General features: G+C 46.5%; 1 protein-coding gene across 4 annotated transcripts in view; it reads left to right on the plus strand.

Moving 5' to 3' along the window:
- The first annotated feature begins 8,549 nt into the window (after positions 1-8,549).
- The window catches only part of CDRT4 (CMT1A duplicated region transcript 4), a 57,190-nt gene continuing 51,368 nt past the window's right edge, over positions 8,550-14,371 (plus strand). For 3 of the 4 annotated variants that reach the window (XR_013228808.1, XR_013228807.1, XR_013228809.1), the window contains exons 1-2: positions 8,550-8,921; positions 9,921-10,008. Coding sequence is in view for 1 of the 4 variants with exons in the window: in XM_077324347.1 (XP_077180462.1) it covers positions 9,903-10,008 (106 nt within the window). In the remaining 3 variants the exon portion in view is untranslated. Of the gene's footprint in view, positions 8,922-9,902; positions 10,009-14,371 lie in introns of those variants that run through there. The other variant, XM_077324347.1, reaches the window with a different exon arrangement.

The raw sequence follows: 14,371 nt of genomic DNA on the forward strand, positions 1-14,371 counted from the left end.
ACTGACCAAACCATTTAGAGAAGTGCCAGGAGACACTGGGTCTCACAGAGCGTTCAGAATCCAATCAGATCCATAAGTCTCTGCAGCTGAGTTAAAATCTGCTCGGTGCCCAACTGAGGAGGGGGTGGCAGCGTTAGATGGGCCTTCAGGGCATAGTGGTCTGACCATGGCATGGGCTTAGCTGAAACCAGATCATCATTCAAACCCATGCCGAAAATGAGGTCCAGGGTGTGGCCTTCCTGATGGAGGACAGAGAATCCAGAGAACAGAGAACCCAGCAGGGGATAGTTCTTTAAGGGCAACTGACTTGCCCTCCCTGACCCAGGTCTCCATCATGAACACCAGGTCCACACTATTGCTAGCAGTGTGTAGTAGTCTTGCAGTGTGTAGGTCTTATTATTTATTGACCTGGCATTGCACAGCATCATTGTTGGAGGTGGGTTGTTCACCTTTGCCTCCACCCTAGTGTCCCAAGGGATGGGACGGAGGTTGGAAGGTACCCAAGTATGTTTGTATCTCAGATCCCTTTGTTTGTCTCACCTCCTATCAAAAATCAAGATCAACAATTTCTTCCCGAGTAACAGTAAGCCACTCAGAAGGCAAGGAATAAAACTGATCAGAGAGGGAGAGATCATTAAAGAGTGTATAGTAAAAGGTGTTATATTTTTGCTGAGAGACATTAGGTCTATGGGAAATTCAATGGGATGAATACCGGAGACCAAAGACCAGAATTTATTTTGACTGCAGATAGAAGTTGGGACCAATTTTCCAAAGAAAAAGAGTGTTTCTTCCAATCAAACAGGGATTGGCAGGCTTTTTTCAGTTTCCTATAGAGGGCTTCCATGGAAGTACACCCTAGTGTATCAGGTGCAAATATTTATATATACTTTTTTTTTGTGAGGACATACTCAGTATCAAACCAGGCATTTGATATTTGGTTTAACCAACCCAGAGGCAGTAGGTTGTACAAAATGGGATTGTAATTAATGCATAAATAAATAAATAAATCTTGTCTCTCATCATTTTAACATGCAAGTCTGTGTAGTATTTTGTCACTAGAAAATGAGCCTGTCTGGTTGCTAGAAGTCAAGACATGTGAACAAAGTGGGAGCCCCCCCCCCTTTGACATCATTGTAACAATCCTGTCAGGATCCAAACAGAGTGTGTGGGTGAGTAATATGTATACTCTACTGTTGCCAGAAAACCTTCCCCAGGTACCAGTTTGGTGTAGTGGTTAGGAGTGTGGACTTCTAATCTGGCATGCCAGGTTCGATTCTGCGCTCCCCCACATGCAGCCAGCTGGGTGACCTTGGGCTCGCCACGGCACTGATAAAACTGTTCTGACCGAGCAGTGATATCAGGGCTCTCTCAGCCTCACCCACCCCACAGGGTGTCTGTTGTGGGGAGAGGAATGGGAAGGCGACAGTAAGCCGCTTTGAGCCTCCTTCGGGTAGGGAAAAGCGGCATATAAGAACCAACTCTTCTTCTTCTTCTTCTTCTTCTATCCCACGATCATATGTGGTCTATTTGTATTTGTGTGTGTGAAGGAAAATGTTACCACACCAGGGTAGTTTTCTGTGTGGGCAGGTTGCTTATGTGATGGTGGGTGAAATTGCCCTTGCAATGATCATTCTAGATTGCAGAGGGTAATCTGTGCTCCATTTTAACTGAGTGACAGCGAATTCTTCAGTTGATAGTGTCAGTGAGGAGTTGTGGGTTGACAGCAGTGAGAGAGTGAAGCAGACTGTGAGAGGATCAAGAAGGATCCTGAGTTAGGGAAATGGGACACATAGCCCATCCCTATCAAAACTGAGCTACTAGAAGAAGAAGAAGAAGAAGAGTTGGTTCTTATATGCCATTTTTCCCTACCCGAAGGAGGCTCAAAGCGGCTTACATTCGCCTTCCCATTCCTCTCCCCACAACAGACACCCTATGAGGTGGGTGAGGCTGAGAGAGCCCTGATATTCCTGCTCGGTCAGCACAGTTTTATCAGTGCCATGGCGAGCCCAAGGTCACCCAGCTGGTTGCATGTGGGGGAGTGCAGAATCGAACCTGGCATGCCAGATTAGAAGTCTGCACTCCAAACCACTACACCAAACTGGCACCAAACTAGAAGCAGGGGTAATCCCTAACCAGTGGATAAGGAAGTTCTGTGAGACCAAGAATCTTATTCTTGTTTATGTAAGCAAAAGCTGCCAAGAAATCTTTCTCCTCAAGTTTTAGACCTGTCTGAATAACAGAAACAGTTGTTTCTAACAAATTATCTGGTGTCTTATTTTTATACGAATTTGCCTCATTCCTGTTTCCTGTTCGTCTCATAAGTCCTAAACCTGATTCTTATCTGACCATTTCAAAGTGAAAGAAAAATGTCTGTTAGTTTTGGGTTACCATCAGCCTCTTGTGTGCCATTACCAAACCAGAATAACTCTTCACTCACAGTTGCTTTGGTTTCAACACTTAGAGCCTCATTTTCTAAGTGCTGTCCATCCCAAGCTAGCATTCTATTTTTTTAAAAAATAACCCCACCTAACATAATACTTTTAAAACCTCTCCACCCACCCCAAATCCCCCTGCTCCTCTAGAAATCCCCTTCTCCCTGTTTAGAAAGAGGTGATTCTCTTCTGTTATACTGTTACAAGGGACTAGCCCTTTCAACAAGGGACTAGCCCATCAACAAATAAAAAGAATATTTAATGAGTAATTCACGAGCTCTTCATCAAACTTCTCAAATTACTGCCGTTTCCCCTCCAGACACAAGAAACTGCTTGTGCTGATAGTGGATTGCCCAAAAAATGTTGTTTGTTTATAGGTTTAAAATAGAGTAGATTGTTTTTCTGGAAGGAACTGTACACAAAAAAAGAATGAGGTCATGTGGAAACATGACCAAAAATGCACTGGTCATGAGAGGGGAAATCCTTGGTGGAAATGTGACAAAAAATGCACTAGTCAGGAGGCTGAAAGCAGCCCTGTTTGTACGAATCTCAAGAAATAATTCTTGCACCCTGGATAGCATTATATGACTTGCTTTGTTGTATTGTTGGACTGTTTTTCCTTGGCAAGAGGAATATCATAGGCATAGCATGGGTTTTGTAATAGAAGTAGAAAAGAACATGTTATCAATATATTGTCATATGTGGTTCATTTTGGTCCCCTGGGTTGCCTGGGAGTTTTGGCTCCGGCTCCAGGTGACTGCTTTCTTCAGTTCCTCCCCCTCCCCCCGCGCCCTATCCTTTGCATTCCTTTGAACTGTATAGCTGGTCGGCTCTCCAAGTACCTCCACTCCCCCTCATGGCATGGAGCCCTGACTTATCAGCATCTGGCCATGGTTCTCAGGGGAAAGACAAAGGGCCAAAGGGATACTTCCTGGCATCCAGGGAAAGATCGGCCTAGGTGTCTCCAGGATTTGTGCCTAAAAACATCAAAGGCACTTCTGATGTGAACCCCTTTTTCCCACCAGTAGTTCCAGTACTATCAAAGGCTGGTTAGATCCTTACTCTGTGTCTCTGTCAATTTTCATCCTGCTATGCTTTGGGATTTCTATCATGCTTTGTGAATATCTTCAATAAAGACTTTTTATCCTTTACTTGCTCTTTGGAGTCGTGTGGATTGTCTATGGAATGGTCTCACTGAGGCTACTGAAGCCTAAGTTCCTGACACATATTGCTGAATATGACTTCTTAGTGGAAATAATTGCCCTGAATTGTCTGAGCTGCCCTCATTCGGGATATTGCACCTGAAATTTAAGATTGTATTGACATTACAAAGAAATATAGATTTTAGAATCATGTTTAAATGCCATAGCTTTCCCCCTGGAGACTCTTGTAGTTTGGTGACATTGCTTTACATTAAGAATGTATACCTACATATTTATTTAATACATTTGCATACTGCTCTCCCTTAAGGCTCAGGGCGGTTCACATAGAACAAAACAGAACAATACATCGAACTCAGTGATTATAATTAATGAAAGGTAACAGTAATAATGACAATAAACAGAGAAATAACATTCTAACATAGTGAACAATCTAACAGGTTGATGGTTGGTCATATCTGTCACATGGGCTCAAGGGAGGGAGGTTCAGGCGCCCAGTAGCTGTTGTTTTGTTCCGGTTGACCTCAACCAAATGCATGGTGGAGGAGCTCCATTTTGCAGACCCTGTGGAACTGTTTTAGTTCCGTTAGGGCCCCGATCTCTTCTGGGAGCTCGTTCCAGGATAAAGAAGGCTCTGGCCTTGGTTGCGGTCAAGTAGATTTCCTTGGAGCCAGGGATCACTAACAGGTTGGAGATGGCAGAGCACAGAGCTCTTTTGAGTGGTGTAGACAGAGAGATGGTCTTTCTGGACCAGTTGCAGTTTCTGGATCAAAGTTAAGGGTAGGCCTGTGTAGAGTGAGTTGCAGACTTCTAGCCTATAGGTGATCATCATATGTGGCTAGGTTTTCCAGGGCCAAATAGGGTGCTAGTAGTTCAGCTTGGTGAAGGTGGTGGAAGGCCAGCCACACTACTCTTGTGACCTGGGCCTCTATGGAGAGAGAAGCATCCAGGATCATGCCCAGTTTCCTTGTAGAATGAGCCACTGATAGCTGCACACCATCCAGGTTGAGCAGGCATGCTTTCTCACTTGGTCTCTTTCTGCCCAACTGCAGGATCTCTATCTTTGAAGGATTGAGCTTCAGCCAATTCTTCTTGAGCCACCTCATCACTGCTTCCAGGCAGCTGGCTAATGCTTCTGGGGGAGAATTAGGGTGGTCATTGAAGAGGAAGAGCTGGGTGTCTTCCGCAAATTGGTGACAACCCAGCCTGAACTTCCATACCAGTTGGACAAGAGAGAACGTGAAGATATTAAATAGGATTGGAGAGAGGACCGCTCCTTGCAGGACTCCGCATGTGCATTGGTGGCAGTTTGAAAATCTCTCTCCTAGTGCTACCCTCTGTCTGCAACCCTGGAGAAAGATCAGCCATTGAAGTGCTGTCCCCCAAATTCCGGCATTGGCAAGGTGGTGAGCTAGAAGCTCATGGTCAACTGTGTCGAATGCTGCTGAAAGGTCTAATAATACAAGCAACACCGACCTGCCTCAGGCAACTGGTGTTGGAGGTCATCCATCTGAGTCACTAGTGCTGTTTCTGTCCCATGACCAGGCTGGAAACCTGACTGAGATGGGTCTAGGACTGAAGCTTCTTCCAGGAATGCTGATATTTGGTCCACGATAGCCCTTTCAACTATTTTCCCCAGAAATGCTAGGGTCGGTAGTTAGCTGGCTCTTGTGGGTACAGATTTTTTTTTTTCAGTAGCAGATGAAGCACTGCCTCTATTAGCCCTTCTGGGAATTCTCCTGATTCAAGGGAGATATTGATTATCTCCTGGAGGGGGCCCATTTTCAGCTTGGTGTAGTGGTTAAGAGTGAGGACTTCTAAACTGGTGAGCCAGGTTTAATTCTGTGCTCCCTCACATGCAATCAGCTGGGTGACCTTGGGCTTGCCATGGTACTGATAAGACTGTTCTGACTGAGCAATAATATCAGGGCTCTCTCAGCGTCACCTACCTCACAGGGTGTCTGTTGTGGGGAAAAGAAGGGAAGGTGATTGCAAGCCGCTTTGAGATTCCTTTGGGTAGAAAAAAGCAGCATATAAGAGCCAACTCAGAGATGTGGTCCCTCAGGTACACTGGACCCAGACTGTATGTGGTCTTAAAGGTAATTGCCAAGACCTTAAGCTTGATCTAGGACTCAACTTTTAACCAGTACAGCTGTTGACGCATGGGCTGGATGTGGGCCGTCCAAGGTGTTCCCATGAGAAACTGGCCACTGCATTCTGGACCAGTTGTAGCTTCCAGAGAAGGCATAAGGGTAGGCCTCTGTAGGCCTCTGTAGAGCGAGTTGCAGAAATTCAGTCTAGAGGATTGCTCATTTGCTCAAACATCATTCCTGTGAAAGAAGCATAAATTATTCTATGTAACAAATGTGCCAAATGTCGTCCCAGTTCAGTTGTTATTTTCCCAGTGTATAGTTGATTAAATTCCATTTCTTCTTCTTCTTCTTCTTCTTCTTCTTCTTCTTCTTCTTCTTCTTCTTCTTCTTGGAGTGTCGAGATTTTGTCTGCAAAATGACTCACAAATGCCTGACAGCTGATATCCACTTGGCTATTGTTTTGTTGTCCTTTCTCTAGGAGAGTGAGAGATTGAACTGTCCTAAACAATTGTGCTGGACAACTAGTTTAAATAAATCTCTAGTACAGTGATCTGCAACCTTTTTCAGGTTGCGGACCGCTGCCAAGGGATGCAGGGAGAGAGCGACCCAGGGCCCCGCGCATACGTGGCAGCCCCGCACAAATGCTCATGTGTGGACCTGCCACACATGTGCGTTTGCGTCTGACGGGGCTGCAAACACGCATATGTGGCAGTTTCACGCATGCACGAAACTGCCGCACGTGCGTATTTGGAACCCCCTCATCAGGCACAAACACGCATGCATGGCAGGTCCACGTATGCACGTTCGTGCCACCGGTCTGCTGGCGGCCGCGCTTCCATCTCCCCCCCGCATCAAAAAGCTTGCTGGGCCGCAAGCTAATCGGCTGCTTCGGCAGCCAATTTGCTCTCGGCCTTCGGAGCTTGATCTCTGCGGGGGGCGGGGGGGGGAGCCACGGCCCGGTGCTGAAGCTCTTGCGGCCTGCCACCAGGCTGCATACCAGGGTTGGGGACCGTTGCTCTAGTATAGATATACCCTAAAGAAGATTATGCAAAATCCCACTCATAGCTGGGTCAAGGAATCATAGAATCATAGAATCATGGAAGGGGCCATACAGGCCATCTTGTCCAACCCCCTGCTCAACGCAGGATCAGCCCTAAGCATCCTAAAGCATCCAAGAAAAGTGTGTATCCAACCTTTGCTTGGAGACTGCCAGTGAGGGGGAGCTCACCACCTCCTTAGGCAGCCTATTCCACTGCTGAACTACTCTGAATGTGAATTCCCCCCCCCCCCTAAAATCTAGCCTATATCACTGTACTTGTAGTTGTACATGTCCTCTCCTCTGCAGCCAGCAGAAACAGCATCCTGCCCTCCTCCAAATGACAACCTTTCAAATACTTAAAGAGGGCTATCATGTCTCCTCTCAACCTCCTTTTGTCCAGGCTGAACATCCCAAGTCCCACAACCTATCTTCGTAGGGCTTGGTCCCTTGGCCCCAGATCATCTTCGTCGCTCTCCTCTGTACCCTTTCAATTTTATCTACATCCTTCTTGAAGTGAGGCCTTCAGAACTGCACACAGTACTCCAGGTGTGGTCTGACCAGTGCCATATACAATGGGACTATGACATCTTGTGATTTTGATGTGATGCCCCTGTTGATACAGCCCAAATTGGCATTTGCCTTTTTTACCGCTGCATCACACTGCTGCTCATGTTTAGTTTACAATCCACAAGTACTCCAAGGTCTCGTTCACACACAGTGCTACCTAGAAGCGTATCCCCCATCCAGTAGGTATGTTTTTCATTTTTCTGACCCAGATGCAGAACTTTACACTTGTCTTTATCAAATTGCATCTTGTTCTCATTTGCCCATTTTTCCATTGTGTTCAGATCTCGTTGAACTCTGTCTCTATCTTCTGGAGTATTTGCCAGTCCTCCTAATTTGGTGTCATCTGCAAACTTGATGAGTAGTCCTTCCACCCCCTCATCTAGATCTTTATGAAATATGTTAAAAAGTACCGGACCGAGCCCCGAGCCCTGAGGTACCCCTCTACTCACCTCCCTCCAGTCTGATGAAACACCATTGACAACAACTCTTTGAGTGCGGTTCTCTAACCAATTCCTTATCCACCTAACTATCTGAAAATCTAGATTGCAGTCACAAAATCTGAAAATCCAGATTTATCCATCAGAACATCATAGGGAACCTTATCAAAAGCTTTACTAAAATCCAAGTAAACAACATCAACTGAATTTCCACGATCCAGCAAACCTGTCACTTTGTCAAAAAAGGAAACCAGGTTGGTCTGATAGGACCTGTTGGAGACAAATCCATGCTGACTTCCTTGGATCACCAAATTGTCCTCCAGATGTTTGCAGATCGCTCCCTTTAATATCTGCTACATTATCTTCCCCACAACAGAGGTCAGACTCACTGGTCTGTAGTTTCCTGGGTCATCCTTCCTCCCTTTTTTGAAGATAAGAATAACATTTGCTCTCTTCCAGTCCTCTGGGACATCTCCAGTCCTTAAAGAGGTGCTTTTGACACTTCTAGTGTAATGCTAAACCTACACACTAACGCCACAGTAAGCTTCTATGTAGGGCAAAGAGGTTTTAAGAAAGCATTATCTAGCTGTGCTTAGGCTCATTCCAATGATCCCAATGATCCAAGCCTTATTCCTGTACTTTCTAATCTTCTAGCTCCCACAAGGCTTGACGTCTGCTATAGCAATCAGCATCATGGCATATAAGTCCCTTAAATGAGAGTAACAAACTGGATTACTCTGTCATCTATGTCACAATACCAGCTCCTAGCAATGATCTCAGTTTCTTGCTAGAGAAATATAGCAGCTGCCACAATGATTCACAATCACAACAGGGGACACTTGAGGAGCAAGGAGCAACAGTTGCATGAGTATCACTGCCTGGATCTCTTTGCACAAGAGAACGACTCACTGCTTAGTTCAGGCTCACAGCCCACCGTTGCAATAGTGTGTGGACAACTTTCTACAAAGGAGAGTTTAGTTTCCTATTTATGTCCTTGGCAGTCAAAGAAGAGGAGAACTTAAATCAGTTCCAGGTATCATGTAATATACTTGCTGTGATGCCTAGCTCGAAATGAGAATCCCCTCCTTTTAGCTCAGTGGACATCAAATGGGCATCAAAGAAACTTCAAATGAGAGCTCCCTTCATCCACCCAGTTTTTGGTATCAATGAGGCCATAAGGGGGAAGGTTGCAGGTAACTTAACAATCCTTTATTATGCCTGAATCCAGCTCACCTGCGAATCCTCTCCCAAAGACCATTTGTACTCCTTTGTAAAATCATTTCTGTGAGTTGTTTGGAAGTCCATTTTAGCTGGAAAAAAGGATTACATACAATAAACATATATGGACTGGGGATTCTAGGAATTAGACCAATCTGCACATACCATTGGAAGTACCGGATAGTAGTTCCTAATGTGTAATTTAAGCTCATAAGTGACCCCAGGAGGGCTTGATTTGGACTGGGGGAGGGGAGTTGGTACTGAGGCAAAGGAGGTTAACTCTTTCCTCTGAACCATTTCCCTGAACAGAAGTTGCCATCCCCTCCCCCGAAAAACTGCTGTCAGACCCAGTTGGAAAAAAGTCAAGTATCCATCAATTTATTTTCTTGCATTCGCCTGATGTGAAGGCTTTCACAATGACTGACTAGCATTTTCTCCGTTGCAGTCATTATGTTTATTGCTTCATTAATCAACCCTGAATGATTTTTTTAAAACACTCTGACAAGTGAATAGAGGTTAGGGGAAGAATGGCCAAGTAAGTGTTAAATGAATGTCTACACAGCATAAAGAAGAGCCACCACTGTGATTGTGGTATGGGTACACATTTATCCAGATATCATAGCTTTTTGCACAGTGACTTCATTGGTGTCTACCGACTTTCATGGAAAAGACTACCCCAGTATTTTATGATAACTGGACTATGCCATAAAACTGATTTGAATGATCTGATTTAGATTATCTCTGAGCATAACCAAGTGTATTGTGAGTTTGCATTTCTTTGTGCCTAGCTTGCACAGCAACTCTCTAGCAACAGTGTTTACCAGCAGGGACACGTAAATCTCTTTTCATGCTGCCCCAGCCTCCCAAGCTTTTGTGAGGGAGAGGCAGACAGAAACTGTGCAGCACATTGCTTGTGTTTTGTTGTGTACTAGCCTGTGTATTAGTAAGACAGACCAATGGCTACTTTCTTGAAGGATATCTTGGAACCTCCTCAAAGGGACATCTTTAACCAGTTAACACGGGTGAAAAGAACCATGACATTCTCCATAAGCTCACTGAAAGGTAAGGGTCAGTGCATTTATACCTTTGTGGTAGACTTCAGCTCTACTCATATTCTGCCACCAAATCCAAAAAAGAGCAAATTTTACTAGAGGCAGGGGAACAGATCACAGAGTATGATCAGAAGGCACCTTATCCAGAAAATCTCACGTAAACCTAGTTAGTGCCAGGATGGGAGTTTTCTTGGAAACCCTTTGATACTCCATTTTGAGTTCATGCAAGAAGGAAGGTGGGGTGTGAAGGTAATGAACACGTGCAACCTGATTGTTTTGCTTTTGTTTATTTTGTCATTGGTATTATATATTTATACTAGATCTAAAGCCCATTTCACTTTGTAATGAAATGGGCCCTAGATGGCCTGAGAGGAGGCCCACCCCCCACCCGAGGCTCTATTGAGCCTTCTCCCGGCTGGCGGAGTAGCCTCGCCGCATCTGCGACGCGGCGAGGGTGCTCCGGCGGCCGGGAGAAGGCTGCAAGGACCACCCCCCACTCGAGGCTCTCCCGAGCCTTCTCCCGGCCGCTCCGGCAGCCGGGAGAAGGCTGCAAGGGCCACCCCCCACCTGAGGCTCTCCCGAGCCTTCTCCCTGCGGAGCGGCCTCGCCATGTCTACGAGGCGGCGAGGCCGCTCCGCCGGCCGGGAGAAGGCTGCAAGGCCCACCCCCCACCCGAGGCTCTCCCGAGCCTTCTCTCAGCCGGCACCTACCTGTCCCCGGCGCTGGCGGCTCCCGAGCGGCCGCCGAGGGCAGGAGGTTGCGGCATCATCATCCAGGGGGCGCGGGGCGGCTGTAGTGTTGGCGGCCATCTTCTGTGCACGTTGGGGCCGCGCGTGCAGGGCGTCGGCGGGGAAGTGCGTGGGCGTCGGCGAGCGTGTGGGCGGGGCTGTCGTGGAGCAGCGGGCCTGGGCGCAGCAGCGTCATCGGAAGGAGAGTGTGCGAGGAGGTCTGGAGGTGGACGCGGCGGCGATGTGGAGGCGGCCGGAGAGGCGGCGAAGCGGCACACCGGTGAGTGGAAAGTGGGGGGGTGGGAAGGTCGCAGGCGCTGGCGGGGTGCGAGGGGCATTTGGGGTGGGGATGAGAAGCGCGGGGATGGGCGGCTTGGTGGGAGAGGTCGTAGGTTTAGGGCAGGGGGCGGCCAGAGGGGAAGCAGTTTCCCCCGAGGCCAGCAGTGTGGGGCGAGCCTCCTCCGTGGCGGCCATCCAGCAAGGATGGTGGCTTGGAAGGACTGCACAGTTGGAGGCACAGCGTTCGGGAAACAGGCCAAGTGTCCAATAGGGAGGCGCGCTTTGCGCGTCTCCCAATTGGACACTTGGCCCTTGAGTGCCACTCGGAGGAGCGAATCAGGAGCCGCTTCGTGGCTCCTGATTCGCTCCTCTGAGTTTTTATCCCGGACAGAGCCCGCCCTAACTCCTCCCCACCAGCCCTTACTCTTTTATTTAGTCCGTGGCACCCGCGGCGCCACGGGCGGTTTAAGATTTGTATATTGGTGTTATATTTTATTGTATATCCTTATCAATTGTTGTTCCTCTATATATTTGTGAAACAGCCTAGGGGGTGGGATGTGTCCAGCTGTCTAGCTTGGAATAGGGCCAATCAGGGTGCAGCCAGCTTTGCCCTGATTGGCCCTGCCCCTGCAGCTCCTGCCCTCCATCTCTGGAGCCAGCAGCAGGTAAGGGGAGAGGGCCCTGGGCAAAGGGTCCTTGTGGAGGGCTTGCTAACGAGGGCCTCTTGGCCTGCTAAGCAGGGTCTGCTAACAAGAGCTTCTTGGCCTGCTAGGTTGGGCCTGCTGACGAGGGCCTCCCGGCCTGCTGACTACTGCCCAGCCCCTGCCCTCCCCACTTGATTATGAGCTGCCGCCCAAAGCCACCTTAAGCTGCCTGGCTGGGGGCCAGGGGAGGGGATCCTTTCAAGGCCCGTTCTTAGGAACGGGCTTTGAAGCTAGTTGGTATTATAAATTTATATATATTATAAGTGAGTTTGAGTGCTGCACACAGGCTTGCCATGGTGTGAAAGTGTAGAAAATGCCACCACCATCTTGGAAAATTCCTGGAGATTTGGGAGCAGTACTTGAAGGGAACTCATTTTGGATATGATACCATGGAGTCTGTCCTTTGAAAGTGTGATATTCTCCAGTGGGACTGATCTCTGGAGATCAGCTGTAATTTCAGGAGCAATCCAGGCTACACTTTGGGGTCTGTCACTCTAACTCCTAGAATGTTGAGAAAGTGAAGGGACTTAAGATGCTTCTTGGAGAAAAAGGGAGCACGTGGTAGCTAATGTCAACTCAAGAGTCCCCAGCCACAGACTCTGGCCTGAGAGATCCAATACCAGTCTGAACCTTGTAAGATAGATAGATAGGTTTCAACAGTGAGATCTAGTATAATAATCTGGTGACATTAAACAACCATTCTTAATTTAAAACAACCACAATCCTGGCAGCCAGAACTAATTTTGACCTGTCTTTGCATATGCAGGAAATAGAGTTGCCAGCTCTGGGTTGGGAAATACCTGGAGACGTTGAGGGTAGAGTTGGGAGTGTCTGGGATTTGGCGTGTGGAGGAACTTCAATAGAGTTTAGTGTTATGGAGTTCACATTCCAAAGCAGCCTTTTCCCCCAAGGGAACTTATCTCTGTTGCCTGGAGATGATCTGTAAAACCGGTGGATCCTCAGGTCCCACCTGGGCACTGACATCCCTAGAAGAGAAAGGCAAAGGGTTCATTTTTGAAAGATGGCTGATCTGACTATACAAGCTACTAAAGCAAAAACTGAAAACTGTGGACATTAACAGATAAAATAATATTTTCATTTTAGCTGTGGTTTCGGTTAGGTGTATACTTTGGATATGGATCCTGGCAATGTTTTCACTTGAAGTAGGGATGTTTTTTTTTTAAACTCATATTACTGTAGGAGAAGTCATATTTCTGTAGGAGAAGTTCCTAGGTATTATTTTTCCGGCCACAATGCAAATATTACTGGCGTTTTCATCCATTCTGTAGTTATCTGCATGTCAGTGCAGGTGCTGAAACTAACACACTCATCTCTGGATAGCTTGGGAGTGTCCCTTGTGATGGGTACAAAGCTTCTGTGGAAAATGTCTTAGCAAAGTAGGCCCAAACCATCCTTCGAATGGGAGAAGCAACCCAAGTCATCCAAGAGTAAGCCTAGTGTAGTGGCTAATAATGGCAGTCTCTAATGTGGAGAACTGGGTTTCATTTCCCACTCCTCCTCCACAGGCAGCCAGCTGGGTAACTTTGGGCCAGTCACAGTTCCCCCAGAATGCTCTCAGCCCTACCCACCTCACAAGTTGCCTGTTGTGAGGAGAGGAAGGGAAGGTAATTATAAACTGCTTTAAGACTTCTTAGGGTAGGGGAAAGTGGGGTATAAAATCCCACTCTTTTTCTTCTTTAAAACCTCAGCCAGCAGTTTTCCATGGCTTTATAACCTTGTCCATCATGTTCCTCAGTAATTTTAACTTTTGCATAAGTGTCCAAGTTTATTTTCAACAGTTGGTTTTCCTTGGTGGTTTCATGTCTTGCAAATGTGTTTTTATTTTTAAAATCTCAGGAGCAATCAATCACATGCTGCTGTGCATGTTCACAGGCTTACCAGAATTCCAAAACTACCATGGAGGTATGGATACTTAGGGAGTAGTTTACCACAAAGGAAAATCTAGCAGGATTGGCTAGAGAAAAATATAAAGCAGTGTTATCTAAAGTTAATTTACAATCTGCTGAACATTCCCCTTCCCAAATGCTCCTCGTGTTGAGGAGATAGGTCATTCTCTGCTCCTCTTCTGAATAAGCTTCCTGAGACTCATTCCCCCAAGGTTCCAGGACAAAGATTAGATTGACAAAGGAGTATATTGTTCTACAAGTGCATTTCTTTCCTTGTGAACTAGAACAATGACAATTGGAGGGCTTGTGGAGAACCACAAACTAGTTCAACAATAATATTTCAACTTAGAGGCTTTCTGGCCCTCCAGCCTTCAGTTAGGAGTTTGTGCAAAATAGTTCTCACATTTCCCAATTCCTGCATCACCCACATAAGAGACCCTCATCGTGTTTCCAATAGATGACTAGGTCTGGGCTTTGATGTCATAGCAGCATAGATTAGACAGACCCTTAAAATGCCTTCTAGCTGACCTAGCGTGGTACACTGTTGGCAATATCAAGTAGTTTATTCTCAGGGCTGAACTGAATGTGATGAGTGAATCCACATGTACGTATTCACATACTTTCCACAGTCACATGTAAAGTGAGTTGTGGTGATCTATCTTTATACTTATTATTATTGTTTATTATTATGGTCAGTGACCAGTATAGTGAAGCAAGAAACAAATTAACATTGTTCTGTTCTACAACTGATTATG

This window comes from Paroedura picta, chromosome 3 (genome assembly GCF_049243985.1).
Source record: "Paroedura picta isolate Pp20150507F chromosome 3, Ppicta_v3.0, whole genome shotgun sequence".
Taxonomy (NCBI): Eukaryota; Metazoa; Chordata; class Lepidosauria; order Squamata; family Gekkonidae; genus Paroedura; species Paroedura picta.